The sequence below is a fragment of the Danio rerio genome, chromosome 13 (assembly GCF_049306965.1).
Source record: "Danio rerio strain Tuebingen ecotype United States chromosome 13, GRCz12tu, whole genome shotgun sequence".
NCBI classification, from domain to species: Eukaryota; Metazoa; Chordata; class Actinopteri; order Cypriniformes; family Danionidae; genus Danio; species Danio rerio.
Genome location: NC_133188.1, coordinates 41,980,001 through 42,001,241, shown reverse-complemented (window position 1 = coordinate 42,001,241; position 21,241 = coordinate 41,980,001). Strand labels below are relative to the sequence as shown.

At 32.5% G+C, this 21,241-nt stretch overlaps 1 protein-coding gene across 18 annotated transcripts in view; it reads right to left on the bottom strand.

Annotated features, from left to right (window-relative positions):
* adgrb3 (adhesion G protein-coupled receptor B3) overlaps nt 1–21,241 on the bottom strand; it is a 319,420-nt gene that overhangs the window by 92,573 nt on the left and 205,606 nt on the right. For all 18 annotated transcript variants that reach the window (XM_068213097.2, XM_068213098.2, XM_073920225.1 and 15 more), the window contains 3 exons: nt 13,408–13,554; nt 6,228–6,303; nt 1,550–1,652 (listed from right to left, as the gene is read on the bottom strand). In XM_068213097.2, the coding sequence (XP_068069198.1) occupies nt 1,550–1,652; nt 6,228–6,303; nt 13,408–13,554 (326 nt within the window). The remainder of the gene's footprint in view (nt 1–1,549; nt 1,653–6,227; nt 6,304–13,407; nt 13,555–21,241) is intronic.

Genomic DNA, 21,241 nt, shown 5'->3' with positions numbered 1-21,241 from the left:
AATATGCTTGGGCATGCATTCATTCATTCATTCATTCATTCATTCATTCATTCATTCATTCATTCATTCATTCCTTAATGTTTGTTCATACATTCATTGATTATTAATTAATTCACTCAATAATATGTTTGTTCATTTATCCATTACTTTGTTAGTTTGTTCGTTCTTACATATGTTCATTATAATGTATGTTCATTCATTAATTCATTCGTTCATTCAAATTCATTCATTTGTTCATTCATTTGTTCATTCCTGAATACATTTGTTCATTCATTCATTCCTTTGTTAGTTTGTTCATTGTTACATATGTTCCTTTTAATGTGTGTTTATGTTTGTTCATACAGTCATTCATTCATTTTTATTACGTTTGTTCATTCATTGATTTATGATATGTTCATATGTTTGTTTGTATATTCATTCAGTCATTCTTATTTAGTCTGTTCATTCATTAATTTATTTATAAATTTATTCATAAATTTATTCATTTATTCATTCCTTCATTCCTTCCTTCATTCATTCATTCATTCATTCATTCATTCATTCATTCATTCATTCATTTATTTATTCATTCATTCATTCCTTCGTTTGTTTGTATAATACAGATATTTCAATTTTAACAACATGCACATCTATGTAAAATCTTTTTATACCACATTTTTTATTAGGCCTAGATGAATCTATAGGTCTATCTAAGGTGTAGAAAACCTGTAAATATTTGTCCAATAACAAATTGGTTAATTATCTAATTCACAATTCTTGCCTGTTGATAATAATGCATTAGGAAATCTGAAATTGTACATATACTTGGCCAACATACTAACATTTTGCAACACTTACCATGGCCAGTGATCTGAAAAAATGTATTGGACATTCATATTTTTTAAGCAATCGCTATATATAGGGTATGTATAAAAACACAAAGGATTGGTAAAATACATATAATAATAATAATAATGATAATACTACTACTACTACTACTACTACTACTACTACTACTACTACTACTACTAATAATAATAATAATAATAATAATAATAATATTAATAATGCCTTAATTTAATTTAGCCTTAAACATACACATATGCATTACATGGAAAAATGAATACATTACTGTAAGAAATTACAGACAGTATTTTTATAGGAATGTAGTTAAATATTAAGAAAGAAACATTTATATACTGTAGATTTAAGACTTTTGGGACAGATTTTTTTTTTTTATATATATATTTATTGTTATTTTATTAATTCAATTTATGAACTATTATATTAATAGTGTTTTTTTCCACCCAACGTATTCCAAACGTTCTATTGACAAGTTAATTTTGAGATGTAAAGGCTGTAGATTTCCTCCCTCAAAATGTTAATTTACTGACTTCATGTATTTTATCAATGGCATATTCCCGTGCTCTTTTTAACCAACAGACCAATCAAACAGCAAACGTATTCAACACGACAGGAAATTTTAAAAGATGCACAACCTCCATGCTGGCATGCATTATCCTCTCTGGGCTGTGTTTGTGAAGCGTGTTGAGATCTAACCGCGACTTACATTAGCTAGATGAGCTAACTCGATCTCCAGCTGGGCTTCTGTAACTTTGGGTTCTGGTCGGACAGTCACAGCGATCACTTTGGAGTTCACAGCAGTGTTATTCCTGTGGGTGAGATAAAATAACACAAGGCAGTCAGCTCATGCTTGAGTGAGGAATGCTAATTTCATTCATTTCAATACCTCCATTATCATCAGCATTGATTTTTGTTTAAACTCCCCATTCTGCACATTTTAATGGAAAGGGCTCATTTAGCACAGAAGTGTCTTTGCAGGTCGGGTTTGGTTTAAAACATCCACTGTGAGGTCATGATTATTTGGTATTTAACTTCAAATGAGATATTTTCCAGGGCTAGTTAAATACAGTAAATATGGCTTTATCTTAAAGAATGTTTGACCAACTAGCAGTAAGACACGGGGCAATCTGTCTTACTTTCAGATTCTCATTAGATAAGTATACATTTTAATAAAATCAATAAATAAATTATGACAAATGAAGATGATAAACGATTTAATTTTCAAGACAAGTTTTAGCAGTAAGCGTTTATCCAAACTGCCCCAGAAATGGTCACATTTGAGTACAGAATTAAACAAATAGACTGACAGAATGATAGAACAATACACAGAATTATAGAACAATAGAATGAACAATAGGGTAAACGAATGAACAAAGAAACGATGGCACTTTGATGGATAGAAGGATCAAACAAAAGTAAATCAGATAATTATATAATAGAAGGATAGAATGATAGACAGAGAGACGGCAGATAGATAGACAGATAGAACAGCATATAGAATGATAGATAGAACAATAGTATAGATAATAGATAGATAGATAGATAGATAGATAGATAGATAGATAGATAGATAGATAGATAGATAGATAGATAGATAGATAGATAGATAGATTGATAGATTGATAGATTAATTGACTAAAAGGCTGATTGATTGATTGATTGATTGATTGATTGATTGATTGATTGATTGATTGATTGATTGATTGATTGATTGATTGATTGATTGATTGATTGATTGATTGATTGATTGATCAGGTAGGTCTCAAGAGCTCCCCTAAATTTGTTTGTTTGGCCTATACATTGATTATTAGAGGTTGACACAGTGGACTGGATATACCAGCATGTGTTTATGAGGAGAAAGCCCAGTACTAAAATCCTCATATACTGTGCCAATTTAGTTTATTCAGATAACCTATAGCGCATGTCTTTGGAATATGGGAGGAAACCGGAGAACCCGGAGGAAACCCACACGAACATGGGGAGAACATGCAAACACCAACTGGCCCAGCCGGGACTTGAACCAGTGACCTTCTTGCTGTGCGGCAACAGTGCTAACCACTGAGCTGCCGTGCTGCCCTATCCTTGATTAATCTAGGAAAGAGGGGGAGGAGTAGTGGAATTGATGGAGGGATTCACCAAGATGAAGATGACTAAGGTTTTAAAAATATGGTTATTTATGTACGTTTGGATCCATCTGATTTGTAAATCATATGATAGCTAATGCGGGACCAGCTGTGATCAATCATAAGCACATGATCCTCTCGAAATAAGTTTATAAATAAACTTCACTTAAACCACACTTCCTGAAATCATTTGATCTAAATACATTTAATGTAAGTTCTTTACATGTTTACGCATCACAGTTACAATCATCACAGAACAGGTACACTCAAAACCTGACTTTTCCTGCTTGTTCAAACTACTTATTTAAAATGAGTTGAAACAACACAATTCTTAAATTTTACATTTTTTATTTTAGTGGGACAACTTCATTGTTTTATGTTCAGTCCACTTAAATATGTATGGAATGATTATGTTAACTCATTTGATTTGTGTTGGAATAACATGGAGAAATTGTGTAGAAGCCAGCATTTTTTATAGTGTATTACAATGCTATTCAATTGGTGGCCCGCAGGGCAAGTTCGGCAAATTGTTTCGGCCCTCCAAATAGTGTGACCAAGACTTCAAAAATAAATTTAGTTTAGGCGAAAAATGGCTGCTATAGTTATAAAGTGGCATGCATCTGTTATACCTATAGCAGCAAGCCAATCAAATATCGCGTCTTTTCTGAGCAAGTTCGTTATTCCTATGCAAGAATACATGCCAATATGTGTGCGCAAGCGGATCGATGCACTCGCGCATTCCAGACGCACAAAGAAGAAGTCATCTCACTCCGTAGCAGTAAGAGTTGTGCGCGGCTTTCAGTGCAATGTAAACAAAAGATATGTTAAGATATGAAATTATTAAACATTACTAAAATGATTATGTGTGTATAAACACAGGTGATAACAACAGCTTATTTAAAAACTTACCTAATATAACAATATTGGAAGTGGTGTTAGTGAGGCCAGCAGGGGGCGCCCAACCTGCAGTCTGTGTGGGTTCTAAAGCCCCAGTATAGTGACGTGTACTCTATACTGCTCAGTGAGCAACGTCTTTCAGAAGAGACGTTAAACCGAGGTTCTGACTCTGGTCGTTAAAATCCCAGGATGTCCTTCGAAAATGAGTAGGGGTTTCTCCCTGGCCAAATTTGTTCACTGGCCTCTGTCCATTATTGCCTCCTAACCCTCCTCATATCATAATTGGCTTTATTACGCTGTCTCCATTCCACCAATTAGCTGGTGTGTGTGGTGTGCAGTCTGGCGCATGATGAATGCTGCACACTGGTGGTGGATGAGAAGCCCCCCCTCCACCCCCACCCCAATGTGTGTAAAGTGCTTTGAGTGCCCAGAGAAGCGCTATATAAATGTAAGGAATTATTATTATTATTATTATTATTATTATTATTATTATACCATATGGGCTCTTATATGCTGTTGTGTCATCACTCATATTGCAAGTCATACCTCTCCGGCCCCTCATTTAGGAAGCTCTTCATGAACTGGCCCCCATGACAAACTAATTGAATAGCCCTGGTGTATTATATCTTATATATCTAAGATTAAAAGTTCAAAAACAGGATTTATTTTTACAAACTCCGCCACTATGGAGCATTGTTTTAGTATGTTTGTTTCTCTGTAACACCTCGGTTATCCTCCACTGTTTGTACTGATCTCAATCTCCCTACTGTCTTAGGTGAATTCAGCAGAGCTCAAAACCAGACAACTGCCCTTTTTCTCCATTCTTCCATGAACTCTCTCCCTGTCAGTGGGAATTCCATGGAGGATCATGCTCAGGTTTACTGAGGTTTGACTGACAGCTCGGAGCCACACCAGGAAAGGTCCGTTCTGTCCTGCGTGTCTCCCGAGGTTTGACTGGAAGTCCTCCGACGGAACAGGAGGTTTTGATCCCGAGTTTCAAGACAGATTTTGAGGATAACTGAGAATTTGCAGTCTGACATAAAGATAGGGAAAGAAAACACTGCCGTCTATTGTACTTACATCGGTTTTTAGATGCAATCTGGAAGGAAGAGCTTCTCTAAAACATAAATCCTCATGTTCTGTTTTAGTGTGCAACGTTTTCACCTCAGGCTTTAACACATTAAGCACATGAGTCAGTTTTATACAAGGACAAATTCCTTATTAATGCCATAATAAACAATGACTGCACCAGATTGTATGTAAGCCAAAGGCAATACATATGCAGTAACATTATGTCAGAACTGCCATAATGATGATAGTTTCAGCAGTTCATGTCTTTTGACTATGAAATTATTTCTTACTATGGGCAAAAGTTGGGATGGCAAATATACCCATGCAGGCAAATACATTTTAAAAAGAAAAAAAAAAAAAACGAAGAAAAACGAAAAGAGAAAGAGCTCCAGCAGGTATACTACAGTATATAAAGTAGAGAAGTTCTGTTGAGATCAGTGTACTCCATCATTCATTAATTAATTAATTAATTCATTAATTCATTCGTTTGTTTATTTATTATGCTAAAATCATTTATTCATTTATTTGTTTATTAAGACTTTTCGTAAAATAAATGTATAAATAAAATCATTTTGTTAATAATTTTAAAGTTTCAGAGGTCAATCATTTATAAATCTAGCACATATGCACACTTTAATTGAATTGTAATTATTTATTTATTATGATAAAATCCTATTTATGTTTTTCCTTTAATAATTTATTAGGACATTTTATGAAATAAATATACTGTATAAATAAAATAATTTTTAATCATTTTTTAAAGAAGTCAGGCATTTATAAACCTGTTTTATAAATCTTTTCACATTTGAACACTTTAATTAAATTTTATTTATTTATTTATTTATTAATTATGATAAAATCTTATTTTATTTATTCACTTATTAAGATGTTTCCTAAAATAAATACATAAATGAAATAATTTTTAAATAATTAAATAAGTTTCAGAAGTTTTCATGCATTTTATTAATCTTGCACATCTGAAAACCTTAATTGAATTTTTTTTATCACTTTTAAAGTTTTGAAGTCACACATTTCTAAAGCTTGTACATATACACACTTTAATTGAATTTGTTTCCAATTTCTTAAAAAGAAAACTTTAAAAATAGTAACACGATAAATCCTGATTAGTTATTTTTAATAAAGTCATTTCTCACAGGTTTAATAATTCAAACTCTCGATGGTTAAGTAGTCCCTAGGGTACACATATTCCTAGCTGGGATCTTTCCACTATAATATCCCCATCATATCTCTGTGATTTTTCATCTAGATGAGTGGAGATGAGGTCAGTCTTACCGTGGAGCAGGCAGCATAAGGCCAAGAGTCTTGTAGAGAACCATTCCAAGAATGAACACAGGAGATCCATCCATATCTGCCGGCAAAACAGTCAAGGTTAGATGAGGCAATATTATAATAATATGTGATCAAACAGCAACTCCCTTTAAAAGTGTGTTTTTATCATATATATATTTTTTGCAAGAGAAAATGGATTTTATTGTAAAATAGATAAATAAATAGATAAAATGATAGAATGATTTTTTATTAAGTGGTTAATTCCTATGAATTCGTATGATCACACTCATACAATTCAGCATGATTTGCTTATCCCTCAATGACAGTTGGGTTTAGGGGTGGGGTTGGGTGCCATACCTTCTTTTTAAAATTGTACATTTTCATACGACTAAGCTCATATGACTGAGCTCATACAAATTTGTACAATATAGCCACTATACTTAGTACAAATAGTTATGTTTCCTTGTGAGATCAGACAGGACGGACGGACAGAGAGACAGACAGACAGACAGACAGACAGAGAGACAGACAGACAGACAGACAGACAAACAGATACATCAGATAGAATGATAGAATAGAACAATAGAATGATAGACAGCTGATACACATAAAATGATAGAATGAACAGAATGATAGATAGATAGATAGATAGATAGATAGATAGATAGATAGATAGATAGATAGATAGATAGATAGATAGATAGATAGATAGATAGATAGATAGATAGATAGATAGATAGATAGATAGATAGATAGATAGATAGACAGATAGACAGATAAATAGATAGATATAGATAGATAGACAGACAGACATATAGAAAGATAGATAGACAGACAGACAGACAGACAGACAGACAGACAGACAGACAGACAGACAGACAGACAGATACATCAGATAGAATGATAGAATAGAACAATAGAATGATAGACAGCTGATAGACATAAAAATGATAGAATGAACAGAATTATAGATAGATAGAACAATAGATAGAACAAATAAATAAATGGATGGACGATGGATGGATGGATGGATGGATGGATGGATGGATGGATGGATGGATGGATGGATGGATGGATGGATGTAAGGAAGGATAGATGAATGGGTGGACAGATGGACAGACAGACAGATAGATGTCAGAAAAAATGCAAGAATAGAATAATAGAACAATAGACAGACAGAATGAACTAAAAGACAGACTGATAGAACAACAGAATGATAGAACAATGAATGGATGGATGGATGGATGGATGGATGGATAGATAGATAGATAGATAGATAGATAGATAGATAGATAGATAGATAGATAGATAGATAGATAGATATAGATAGATAGATAGATAGATAGATAGATAGATAGATAGATAGATAGATAGATAGATAGATAGATAGATAGATAGATAGATAGATAGATAGATAGATAGATAGCACAATAGAACGATTTATTTATTATTAAATAGAATAGGTCTCAGTGCAGGAGAAAAACAGTATTGTGAGAAAACAGCCTTTAACAATTGAAATCTACAGACACAAACTGATCAAGCGCATCAAAAGAAACGCTCAAGAAACTGAAAAATCCCTTCATGAAAAGCCCAAAATCTCAAGCTGAAAAAATAAAAGCACTTTATGAAAAGCTAAAAAGCCCAAAATCTTAAACTGAAGAAAAAACACACTTCATGAAAAGCTCCAACTCTCTAAATTCACAGATGCATGAAAAATCAGTATTTATTCCTCCAGTGTCCCGCTTTAATACCTTCCTTTTCCATGTGCAAATCTTTTAATACAAAGCAAATGAAACAGATTTATTTTTTTAAAGCTCCAGGAATTAATTAACCTCCAAACCTGCAAAATACTCATTGGCAATATCAGCTATCTTGCCAAACAAAATTACCGACAGCTAATCCATCATAAATTTTCTGCCAATAATGAATCAAGGGCTAGATTAGACTATACCAGCAAGGTTATTGATAACTAAAAGGCAAAGGTCTTTTCTGCCGACAGGAAGGCTAATCTGGGTTCAAACAGCTCGGTACAGCCCTCCAGTCAAGCAGAAGGCGAGCTGGAGTGAGTTATGTATTAAATCAATCCTTCATTACTTCCCTCTGATACACTTCAGATAAGACTGATCACCCTAATTAAGTAAATAGTGTGGTGCGCTGGAGCTCAGCTCTCTTTTACTATCATTGTTTGAGAGGATCCGGCGAGTGCTGTGTCATCTGAATTGATGGGGTCGACCGAGTGCAGTCTCCTCTAAAACAGCCAAATAGCAAGCGGTTGACATATAATCTTGTAATCTGAAAGCGATCTCATTAAACGGTCACACCATGTCACCACGTTGAAATTTGAACTGAAGTTACGGGCAAATCCTATTTGCAAATGAAGTACGGGATATACATCCATAGGCCGCATGTGATCTATAGCTGAATAACCATATGGATGGATGATTACTGCCTACTGGTGAGTGCAGAAGGCTGGCCCATATCTATCAGCTGATAACAATTGATAACGCCCATTCAATCGAGTGATAACATTCGAATTGGCTGATTTGTTACAGAATAAGCTCCAACAGAGTGATAAAAACCCAACTTGGTTAACTGTTCAAATTTAAATTTACATTAAAACCCATGTGAAATCAAAACGAAAGTTTATGGGTCATCAATATGTTTGTCTTAAAGTAATATATAATCTAGGGGGCTCCAAAACAGTAACATAATTTACATGTAGAGGACATAAACATTCAAACCTTTAGGCTTGTCTTTTCTGGCAAAATTTTAAAAATCAAATATTTAACATGTCCTGCACCCCCCAAGACACAGACCACAAAACATCAGACCCAGTACAATTACAAAATGAGTAAGTTAAATGCTGTATTAAATGCTGAGAAACGATGAGTCACACTCTGGGCTCTATTTTGACGGTCCATGCGCAGAGCGCAAAACGCAGGGCGCAAACGCTTTCAGGGCGTGTCAGGACGCGTTTTTGCTAATTTAAGGATGGGAAATCTGCCTTGCGCCGTGGCGCATGGTCTTAAAGGGTTGAGTTTATTTTCTTAATGAGTTATAGGTGTGTTTTGAGAATAAACCAATTAGAGTCTCATCTCCCATTCCCTTTAATAGCCAGCTGCGTCGCGCCAAGAGCGCATTCGCTATTTACAGGACGCAAAGTAAGTGGAAAAAATTAGCATTTCACAAGCAAACAGTTAACAGGTAACAGTTTTTTTAACAGAAAACTGGTAAACAGAGCATCTACTGCGTGAGAATGAGAGATTATGGAACTACTTTCACATTCGCTCTTGGATAGGGAAACCTTTATGCACAGACATTAATTAGCCTATAAATAATTAATTTAGTTTGTTAAGCGCAAATATTAGTTTCAAATATTCGTTTCAAAACTATTCCTAAATTCAGTTCTAATTTCCAGCAAACGAATAAATGAATAATAACAACAAAATGTGGTCAAAAACCTGAGTTATATCCTAAAACACATGCTGTGCCCCATATGGTCTAAAACCTGACAGGTGGGCAAATCTAAGCTTGTTTTAAATAAAAACAAATATAAATATGGATATAATAAATAATACTGCTAATAATCATAACATTATACAAAAGCAAATTGTTATGAATGAACTGAAAAAAGCCTCCCGAGATAAGGAAGACATAAAAGCAGTGATTTTTCATATTTATGTTGACTAGAAAATAATATGTTTTGTAATATTTTAATCCTTTATATTTATATTCTATATCTATTCTTATTATATCCTATATATATCCTTAATATTTAAATTTTTTATATGTAAAGATATTTGCCTATTGCTCTCTTGTGTGTATTAAGCAGTGTGTAAGCGAGGCGCAACTCTGCGCCGGAGTTTAGACCGGGTTAGTTTTGGTCTAATGAAAAATCTATTATAGTTTCTCAAAATAGCAACGCCCCAGCGGTCCGCCTCAGAACGCCTTCCTTTTTAGACCACAACGCCTATGGGCGCAAAAATGAGCGGTAATGCATTTGCTATTTAAACAGCGTAGCGCAACGCCTCAAAACGACTCTTGCGCCAAGCTGAAACTACCAAAAGACTATTGCGCCGCGCCTTGCACCACACTGCGCCAGGTGTATGATAGGGCCCTCTATTTTAGAGTGTGGCTGTCATGAGTAATGATGTGTTTGATCTCTTATTGGCACAGTTGTGATATAAACATGATCCTATCAGTGGCGTTGCGAGGAAGGGGGGGCTTAAGCCCCTGATGTATTGTCAAAAGCCCCGGATCTTTTGGAATATGTTGCACTTAAATAAAAATAAGTTGTATAACGTTTATTTTGTTATCTAAGTACTTAAAATGACCACATACATCACGCGCATTCCCCTTAATGCAGCGTTTGTGTCGGGTAATTAAACAGTCAGATGTTCAGCAGTAACTGTTTTTACAAGCAGGTGGGAGTGGCACTGTTGTCACAAGGTGTTAAAAAAATCCAGACACTGGACCGTAATCATTCATTCATTATTTTGAGGAGCTGAAGCTGATGGGGTAATAATACAACTGTTTCGCGAAACTGAATAGTTCTAACTACTGATGAAGCTTAATATTTGTTTTCACAGTATAAAATATGTGTAGTTTTGGTGAAATAAAATAACTGTAATCAATAAAATGTGCATCATATAAATGTAAATACATGCGAATCAGTCACAAAAACGTAAATTGTACTAGCTTTCTAGATTTGATATAGATATCTATTTATCTAGATATGATATAGCCAGTCACATCTGTTTCTGTAATAGTTAAATCACAGTGAGTTCATGCATCTACAATATTACTTTATAGCTATATTCTACTGTAACATGCTATGTTAGTTAGCATCGGATTATAAATCGACTTTCCTATGAAAATACCTAAGATGGCTGGAAGAACACATATAAACCATTTATTGTTGCAGTCGTGGAAATGATCAGTTAAATACTTTTTATGTTTATTCAGGTCTTTTTTATCCAGCCATAGCTGGATTCTTTCATCCATATTAGGGATTTCCTGGAATGTTCTACTACGTTTGTGAGGGATATATGGAATTTCTGCTCAAGTGTGAGTGAAACAGACATTACATGCATTTAAAGTGCTACAATGCCCACATCAACCTATTTTAAGGGAAAACTGAAAAAATAAATCAGTACACATATTTCTAGCATATAGATCTTTATTTATTTATTTTGTTTTTACTATTTTTATTTACAATTGTTATTAAGTAAAATAGTAGCCCATTGAATATCAATATTTTGTTAGTACTGAATTTAGCAATTCCAATATCTGGACAACACTACACCTTAGTTAAGCACTCTGTCCAAATGAATATGCTTGTAGCTTTGTATCACATTGGATAACAACTTACATTATAAAATAAATCAGAATTTTAGATTTGAAGACATGCAGAAAATTACTTTTTCGAAAAACAAACATTTTTCAAAAAAACAAACATTCTAATCCGTAGGAAAACAAGCAAATCAGGAGGAGATAGGAGGCTCAAGAGGTACAGTATGATATGGCTCATAACAGTCTAGTAAATGAGAAGTGGGTTAATTTATCAATGTTTTTTTTCCTTTGGTGTCACAGAGCTTCACAGTTTATTGTTAAAGGACTGTCAACTCAAAAACCCTTTATTTATTATTAAAACTTATCCCCTTGACCCTAGCAACGCCCCTGGATCCTATTGGCTGTTTTGAAAAGGGGGAGGGGCTACTATGTCAAACATTGAAAAAAAAATCAATCAGTTCATATGACCTTTAACTTTATTATATTCCGCTTGAAAATTAAACAATTATCAAAGACCTACAATATTTTTTTAATGTAGGTTCTTTGATGAAATGTACCATTTTGGATCAAATTTGTTTTACAAATGTTAATGAATTTACAGTGTAAAAAAATTTTTTTTTTTTTACCTGTTTATTACAGGTTCCGTATTTAGTAATTCATGGATGTTTTCAGCTTATTTCCAATTGGGAATTGCATTATGGGACCTTTATCTCTGCTCTATCTATTTTTGATAGTGTGTGACTTTTATTTTTTGTATTTTGCAACAATATAATGTATTAGAAATGAAGTCTGCAAAATAACAAGCTGCAGCCTATAACCAGGTTTTTGTTATGTAATTTACAACACAAACACAGACGATATATCACTCCAAACTAAGGTAAGAAAATTAAATGTCAATAAAAAAAGTCACTTTTTTAATCGTTTCAACTTTAAAAGCTGTTGGTGAAAATATCAAGGCCCTATAATGCAACTCAAAAGCAAAAATAAATGGAAAGAAATCCACAAATAACAAAATATGGAAAATTGTTTATTTAAAGTCTTGACTTTGATGCTACTTTAATAACTCCAGTGCAAATATGATATCGAAAATATGGATGAAATATAGGAGAGTAACAGATATAATTATGAAAAAAAAAGAAAACTTATGACCCAGAATTATTAACATATTTTAAAGAACAAGTGATCATACACAATTCTACAATATTTGAAATTATTACTCTGTCTTTAACAAAATTATATATTAACAAATAGGTGGTTTGAAGGATAGATACATATCTAATACCATATAATAGAGTATATAGTACATATATAGATATATGTATATAGTATATAATCCATTTATAGATTAGCATTTTGTGGCTGCACAGTGATCCATAAATAAACTATTTTAGTATGTCATCACTTAATTCTTGTTAATAAATATGCCTGACTTGTTACAAATATCCCTGACAAGATTTGTTGGGACTATTATAACACTGAATGACATAAATAATAGTAAAATCTGTCTGTTTTTGGTTTGTCTCAGACATGACATTTGTTAAAATCAGTTTTAGTGTGCAGTACATGATGTATTTTAATATCCCGTGAAAAGCTGTCATTTTAATTTGTCCCATCAATGACTTGCTTTGAAAATGTTTTATTTCACATAGTAAAAAGCTTCATCTCAGATGTCATCTCTAAAGCTGTTCATTAATGTAATTTAGGCTCTGCAAAAATAACAAAGGTCTACACCAACTAAATTTTATCCTGGATTAAAACATGTGGTTTCAGATTCACTACTTTCCAGAACAAAACATAATGCTGAAACATGTTTAATGAAAGCTGTCTGTCACAATCTGGTTAGCATAGCCTCGCTGTATTTGACATGAGATGTACAGCACAGTACAGTTACCTGCTGCCTGGGGTACAAAGAGTCCTTTAGGAATGACGACTTTGTCTTCTGAGTTTCTGGCCCAGTCAACCATCCCTTTCCGGCCCTTCATGGGGAAATTAATGTCTGTCATCACAGATACCGCAGGCAGCCTCTGTATGCTGGTAACTAATAATAATCACAATAATAAAAGAAAAAAGAAGAAGCATAAATTAGTACAAATCAACATGCAAGGTTTATGACAAAACATAACTGCATTAATATTGTTGAATAATCAAATCTATTTATTTAATTTAATGTCATTTTCCTTTTTTCTCAACTATTCAGGTTTTATCAACGAAATACACATATTTTCTGAATTTAAATTAGAGTTTAACTGAATTTAATTCTGAATTTAACTGGATTATTATATGAAATGATTAAATGAACTTACAGAATATTAAATAGTTTACATAGAAAAGAAAATACTATTGAATGTAGTATATAGGAATGTAAATTGTGTTTCATCGCAATATGCATCAACACATAATATTTCTTAATATTCAACTGAAATACATTCATAACAATGCATTGTTACACCACTAGAACTACAGCAGATTTAAAAAAAATAAATGTAAACTAGAAACAATACAGTAAATCCTACATTCCCATGAATTTCCAATTCAAATGACAATTCCACATCAGCTTTCATAAACTAAATAAACCAACACAATCTCACGGCAATTCGTAACTTTCTGATTTAGTGGCTAATTCGTATGAATTCATAGATCTAATTCGTACAATTTAGTACGACTTGCTCATTCCCCAATGACGGTTGGGTTTAGGGATGGGGTTAGGTGCCACGCCTCCTTTTTAAAATCATACAATTTTGTACAACTGAACTCATACGAATTCATACGAATTAGCCACTAAACTGGCAAAACATAAAATACTTATGTTTTCTCGTGAGATCAGGCAGAAATATACATATTTTTCTGAATTTAAAACAATAATAATAAAAAAGACATTGCAAAAACCTTCAAATGAATTGTTTGATTAAGTGGTTAATTGAATATGAAGAACAAAGGAGTTAAATGCATATAGAAATGAAATAATAGTATAGTTATGAAGTAAACAGTAATAGTAAATGAAAAAGTAATTGAACACTCAAAAATAACTTGTTGGATAAACTCTATTTAATTAAGTGCTGGTTTTCCATCCAATAAATTTGTTTAGCACTAACTAAAAAAAAAAAACAACTATTTACACATTTAAATTCAACTGAGTTGGTCTAAAATGATTTTTTCAAATAAAAGTTTAAATACATTTGTATTTTTATTTGACTTAAACTCATAATATCATGTATGTCTATTATGTACTTTTTTTGAGTGAATGTAATATATAGGAATAAAAGTAGTATGTTTCATCACAATATATACGGAATACAGCATACTGATTGGTTCTGCAGTAGACTGTGTTGCATTAATACATAATATTGCTTAATGTTTGACTTATATACAAATCCATAACAATTCATTTACATCTAGACCTAAAAACACATTTTAAAAATAAATCTAAATAAGAAACAATACAGTAAATCCCACATTACCCATGAGTTGTCAGTTTAAATGACATTTGCACATACGGTCTGCAACCTCAATTTCAAATCCAACATTTAATTCAAATTAACAAAGCCTTTTCAAGTTTAGCTATATAACACACACAGTTCCTTCCGCAAACAAACAACTCTGACCTCAAAAAGTACAAAATAGTATGTTATTACATATAAAGTGAGAAAAATAATTATTGAATGTGTCACCATTTTTCTCAGAAAACATATTTCTAAAGATGCCGTTGACTTGTAATTTTCTCCGGATGTTGTTAACAACCAAAGAAATCCATATATGTAAAGTAAACAAATCTAATTAGTTCACAAATTAAGTTATATGTAATAAAATAAAATGATGTAGGGGGAAAACGTATTGAACACATAAAAAAGAGAGATGTAGAAAGGCAGGGAAAGCCCAGACAGCAGCTGAAATCTCGCAGTAGTTACCCATCAACATAGAAGACATTGTAAATTAATATCAGCAGCTTCAGTCCAACATCTACATTAGCAGGATGATGAAGATGAACATTTGAGACTGGACATTTGAGCAAGACAATGATCCAAAACAAAGCCAATCATCTGACTTGAATCCAATAGAAAATTCAAATTATTATTATTTTTTGTTTTGTTTAATTTTTATGTTTGTTTTGTTTGAGTTCTTACCCAAATTTGGTTCAGTTCCACGTCAACAGCTCCTTTAGAAATACTACTTCCAGTAAAAATCATGACGTGCTCATTACTTATTTTTCCCCGCTGTATATTTTGTCGGTAATATATGCATTACCTGGCAACCATTTTATGAAGACAATAAACCTCCAGTTTTCCTGCAAATTATTGCTTCATTAATTGTCCATGACTGGTCTTTGGAGCAGAAAAGAGAATTGGCGGGTAGTGAGCGTCGAGGTGTAGGTGTGTGTGGAACCAGCAGCTGTGTGTGTGTGTGTGTGTGTGTGTGTGTGTGTGTGTGTGTGTGTGTGCGTGCATTAGTCACAGGAACTCATAGGGTGGAAGTAAAGAAAGGTGGGTGAAGCTGCTGACACGTTCAGCTCTGAAACAGCAGGACTTCACAGGCCCTTTAGTGATCTTTACCTCCATACAGGCCACTTGACTCCCAGAAGCAGCTCTGCTTTATTTATCGGCTGTCTAAATTTGGATGTTACTTATGAACCAGGTTGTAAATTATAAAGCAATAATAATAATAATAATAATAATAATAATAATAATAATAATAATTATTATTATTATAATTATTATTATTATTATTATTATTATAGAATGGATCGTGAAAGACTTTCAGAATTTCAGCATTGGGTTTACTTAAGGTGCATTGAAGGAATCTGAATTCCTTTGGCATTGCCTGATTGAACTCTTGACCCAGTCATTTTATTATGCAGCTTCATTGTCGGTGTTTATACAACTGTGCTATCAATCTACCTATACTCACCCACCCACCCACCATCTATCCTTCCATCCATCCATCCGTCCGTCCGTCCGTCCGTCTGTCTGTCTGTGTTGGTCTGTCTGTCTGTCTGTCTGTCTGTCTATCTGTCTGTCTGTCTGTCTGTCTGTCTGTCTGTCTGTCTGTCTGTCTGTCTGTCTGTCGGTCGGTCGGTCGGTCGGTCTGTCTGTCTGTCTGTCTGTTTGTCTATCTGTTTGTCTGTCTATTGTTCTTTTTACCTTTGTAGTTATTTAAATCTTAATCTTTGTTATATTTTATATAAAGTAAATTTATTCAGTAAATATATTTAAGTTTATCAAAAACATTTATCATTTTCATTTAGTTAAGTAGAGGAATAAAGCAATAAAAAACAATAATAAAATAAAATTTAAATGAAAGCCAAATACAATAATACAATACAATAAAACAGTATCCATCTCAATGATAGGACACTAGCTGAAGCAATTATTTTTTATGATATATTAGATTTAATTAGTTTGATTCATTTATAATACAATATCATATCACACACAATTCATTTACAAAATGTTTTTACTGAAAAGCAGTAAAAGTCATATTTGCAAAAAAATATTAAACAATTCAATTCCTTATTTTTGACATCAGCTTTGTCAAATCCCTTTGCATTTTCAGTTAAATTAAACATCATCTTAGCCAAAGTCTGCTCTCTTTGATTAAAAGAACAAAGCGATGCTGCCTGCCCGAGCCAACTGAAAATAATCTGTCATCGTAAGATATTGCAGCATCATTTCCAGCCAAATTTATAGCACATTCTTGACACCACAATAAATACCTTCTGTCAACACGGCACACTGTTGCATCCGCTTTTAACCAAATAACCTTGATTGCAGAGGCTCCTTTTTCCTTGTGAGTATAAACAATGACTTTGTCTTAGTTGCAGCTCTTTAAAGCTGAAATTAGATTTTTTTATGTGTTTAATGGACATTGATTTGTGTGCATTGATTTGCTCAGATGAGTTGAGAGACCCGGTTATCTTCTCCAGTAAACAGACTAACCTTCGGATTTAAGCGAGATTGCACCGTCATTTTTATTTATTTATTTTTTTGACCTGGCAGAAATAGTATCTTCCTCTTTTTGATGTTGCATCTCAGTTTCATTTAGAGCTTTAGAAGATCACTCTGAAACACATTATTGAAGCACAGATTGTCTGAGACTTTCATTTTTATAATCCATTTATATTAAAAGAATAGCAAAATAACTTGTAAAAGACTTTTAGAAGTGTTTTCTAAGGATGGCATTCAAGATTCCAGAAGCGTTTCTGATTCAACTCTTGACCCTGTAATTTCTTCATGCAGCTTTAATATCAGCGTTTATATAAAACTGTGCTTTCAATTCTTTTAAAAACAAGCCAAAGTGTTTAAACCATATTAGTTTAAGATTTATAGGTGATTCTCTATTAAAAGTTTCTTTTGAAAAAGTAATGCATTCAGAGTTCATCAGATCGAGCATGCACATTTTATTACGTTAAGTAAATAAGGTAAGAACATTAGTAATAATGTATTATTAGTAAACTATATTGTTGTTGTATATAAAATCATAATTTCTGCTGGTGGCACGGTGGCTCAGGGGTTAGCACAAGAAGGTTGCTGGTTCGAGTCCCAGCTTGGTCAGTTGGTATTTCTGTGTGGAGTTTGCATGTTCTCCCTGTGTTTGTGTGGGTTTTCTCCGGGTACTCTGATTTCCCCCTCAGTCCAAAGACATGCACTATAAGTGAATTGAATAAACTAAATTGGCAGTGGTGTATGAGTGTGTGTAAGAGTGTTTCCCAGTACTTGTTGTTGCTGGAATGGCATCTGCTGCGTAAAACATGAACCGGAATAGTTGCCGGTTCATTCCGCTGTGGCGACTTCTGAAACTCACGACTAAGCTGAAGGAAAATGAATGAATGAATGAATGAATAAATGAATACACTTCAGCACTTCTTGCTGCTTCTGCTAACTATGAGACATTTCTTATTTTTATTAGTTCAGTGTGAACTAGTGAAATATCTTAATCAAAACAAAACCTGTAAACTTGAAAATATTAAATAAATGAACTGTGCATATTCATTCATTCATTTTTTTTTTTTTGGCTTAGTCCCTTTATTAATCAGGGGTCGCCACAGCGGGATGAACCACCAACTTATCCAGCATATGAGTCTAGCTGTAACCCAACACCGGGTAACACCCATACACTCTTGCATTTACACACATACACTACGGCCAATTTTTTTTTTTTTAATTTACCTATAGCGCATGTCTTTGGACTGTGGGGGAAACCGGAGCACCAGAAGGAAACCCACTAAATATTTATAAAAAACAAGATAAGTTAACTTAACAATTCAGTTACAATGGTATTGTTAAGTTGACCTAACTTATTTTTATATTTATGTACATACTTCATTTATTCATCATTTTTAATTTTAAGGATCTTTTTTGTTTTTATTAAAATAAACTTATTGGGTTAACAATCTTTAAATAAAATTAACTGTTTTCTACAATGTCAAAAAATCTTACATTTTTAATAAAATGTAAAATGAAAGCTAAAATGAAGCAAATAAAAATTAAGGACAGTAATAAATCATACAATAAAATAAAACAGAATCTCCATGATGATACAATAACATTGATGTGCATATGTTAATTAAATTCTGAAAATATGAGGTACAATGAAGCCATTAGTTTATTTAAAAATAAATGAGTAAACCTGTTACCCTAAAATTATTAAATGTGCATAATTATAAAAAAGTTAAGTAAACTTAATACAATTAATACAATTATAATAGTATTGTTAAGTTGACCTAAATTATTTTTAATAATTATGCACATAGTTCATTTAATTCATGATTTTAGGTTAAAAGTTAGGTTTATGTTTAATTTTAAGAATATTTTTGTTTCTATTAAAATAAACTAATTGGGATAACCTTTTAAAATAAATTAAACTAACTTTTTTTCTACAGTGTAAAAAAAACTTCATTTTTAAATAAAATTAAAAATGAAAAGCTAAAATCAAACAAATTAAAACTAAGGATAATTAATAAAAGAATGCAATAAAATTAAACAGAATCTCCGTAACACTATAATAACATTTTTTTAAAGAAAATTATTCTGTTCATCAAGGCAGCATTTTTTAAATGCAAAAAAAGTTAAATTGTTAAATATTTATTAAAATCTAAAAAAACTGCATTCTTGATAAATAATTACACCAGTCATTATTGCTTTTATTTATATTACTAATAATAATGATAATAATAAATTTATTATTATTATTATTATTATTATTATTATTATTATTATTATTATTATTATTATTACTATTATTGTCATTATTATTAATAATAATACAATTAGAGTGAATTCTAAATGATCATGTGACTCTAAAGACTGGAGTATTGACGCTGAAGATCTTTAAAATCTCTGGAAAAACTTATTAAATTAAATTATAAACTATTTTTGAACAGTTATTTTATAGTGCAATAACATTTCACAAATGTACAATCTGAACTGTATTTTTTGAAATAAATGCAGCCTTGGTGAGCAGGAGAAGCTTATTTCCAAACATTTAAAAATCCTACTGACCCCAAACTTTTGGCTGACAGTGTACATATAAATATATAATTTTATTTTTTAAAAATAACATGATGATTATTGTATTTGGTTACACACGCTTGATTTGACAGTGATTTGTGTACATGATTTGCTCTGATGAGTTTAGAGACCCTGTCGCCTGCTCCAGTAAACAGCCTAACCTCCGCATTTAACCGAGATTGCACTGAAGTCATTTGACGTGGCAGAAATGGCCTGCTATTCCTCTGTAGGATCTAGTCATTAAGCTCATTAGTTACAGGTGGGCGCAGGTGCCGATGCCTCCTGGCTGGCTCTCTGAGGACTGTTGCCCACCACGGCGCAGAAAAACACAAAATGAAGGAACTCACACACACACGGAAACACACTCAATAAATCACTGCTGCGGGAGATGATTAGAACCTGCTCTTCAGCCTGTTTGATCTGCAGCCTCTCCTCGCTTTTTAATTTGTTTGTTTATTTTGCTGTTGGAAATGTGCTGTATACTGAAAATAAACACTCTACTTATGATTGCATAATATTTGTGTAAAATGTACTTCAGTCGTCTTTATGTACAGCTTCAAAAAGCCATTTATTACAGTCTTATTTTTAAGTAAAACTGCAAATTAGTAAACAATAATATGCATTTCAGACAGAAATTATATTATATATTTTTGCCACATAAATGACATAATTTAACACTAGAAATTCATGATTCAGTCATGTTGACCGCTTTTAATTAACATTGAGATTCAAAAATTAATTTGAGGTTCAAGATTGATTTTTTCAAGATGAGGTTCTTTTAGTTTATTTTTACGGTTTGCATTATGGGACTATGAAAAAGCACCTCAACTTAAAAAACCCGGCAGGCAATCCAAAGTGTACATAGCTCACAGTTTGCTATGGCAATGTTTTCATCATTAACTTTATAATACCTCCAGACTGCAAACATACTCGCGGTTTCCGCATGAAGCTGCTTTCGTGTTTGTGTTTACATATATACAGTTGAAGTCAGAATTAATAAACCCCTTTGATTTTTTATTTTTTCAAATATTTCCCAAATGATGTTTAACAGAGCAAGGACATTTTCACAGTATGTCTGAATTTTTTTTTTTTGTTCTGGAGAAAATCGTATTTGTTTTATTTTGGCAAGAATAAAAGCAGTTATTATTTTTTTAAACACAATTTAAAGGTTAAAATTATTAGCCCCTTTAAGCTATATCTTTTTTTAATAGTCTACAGAACAAA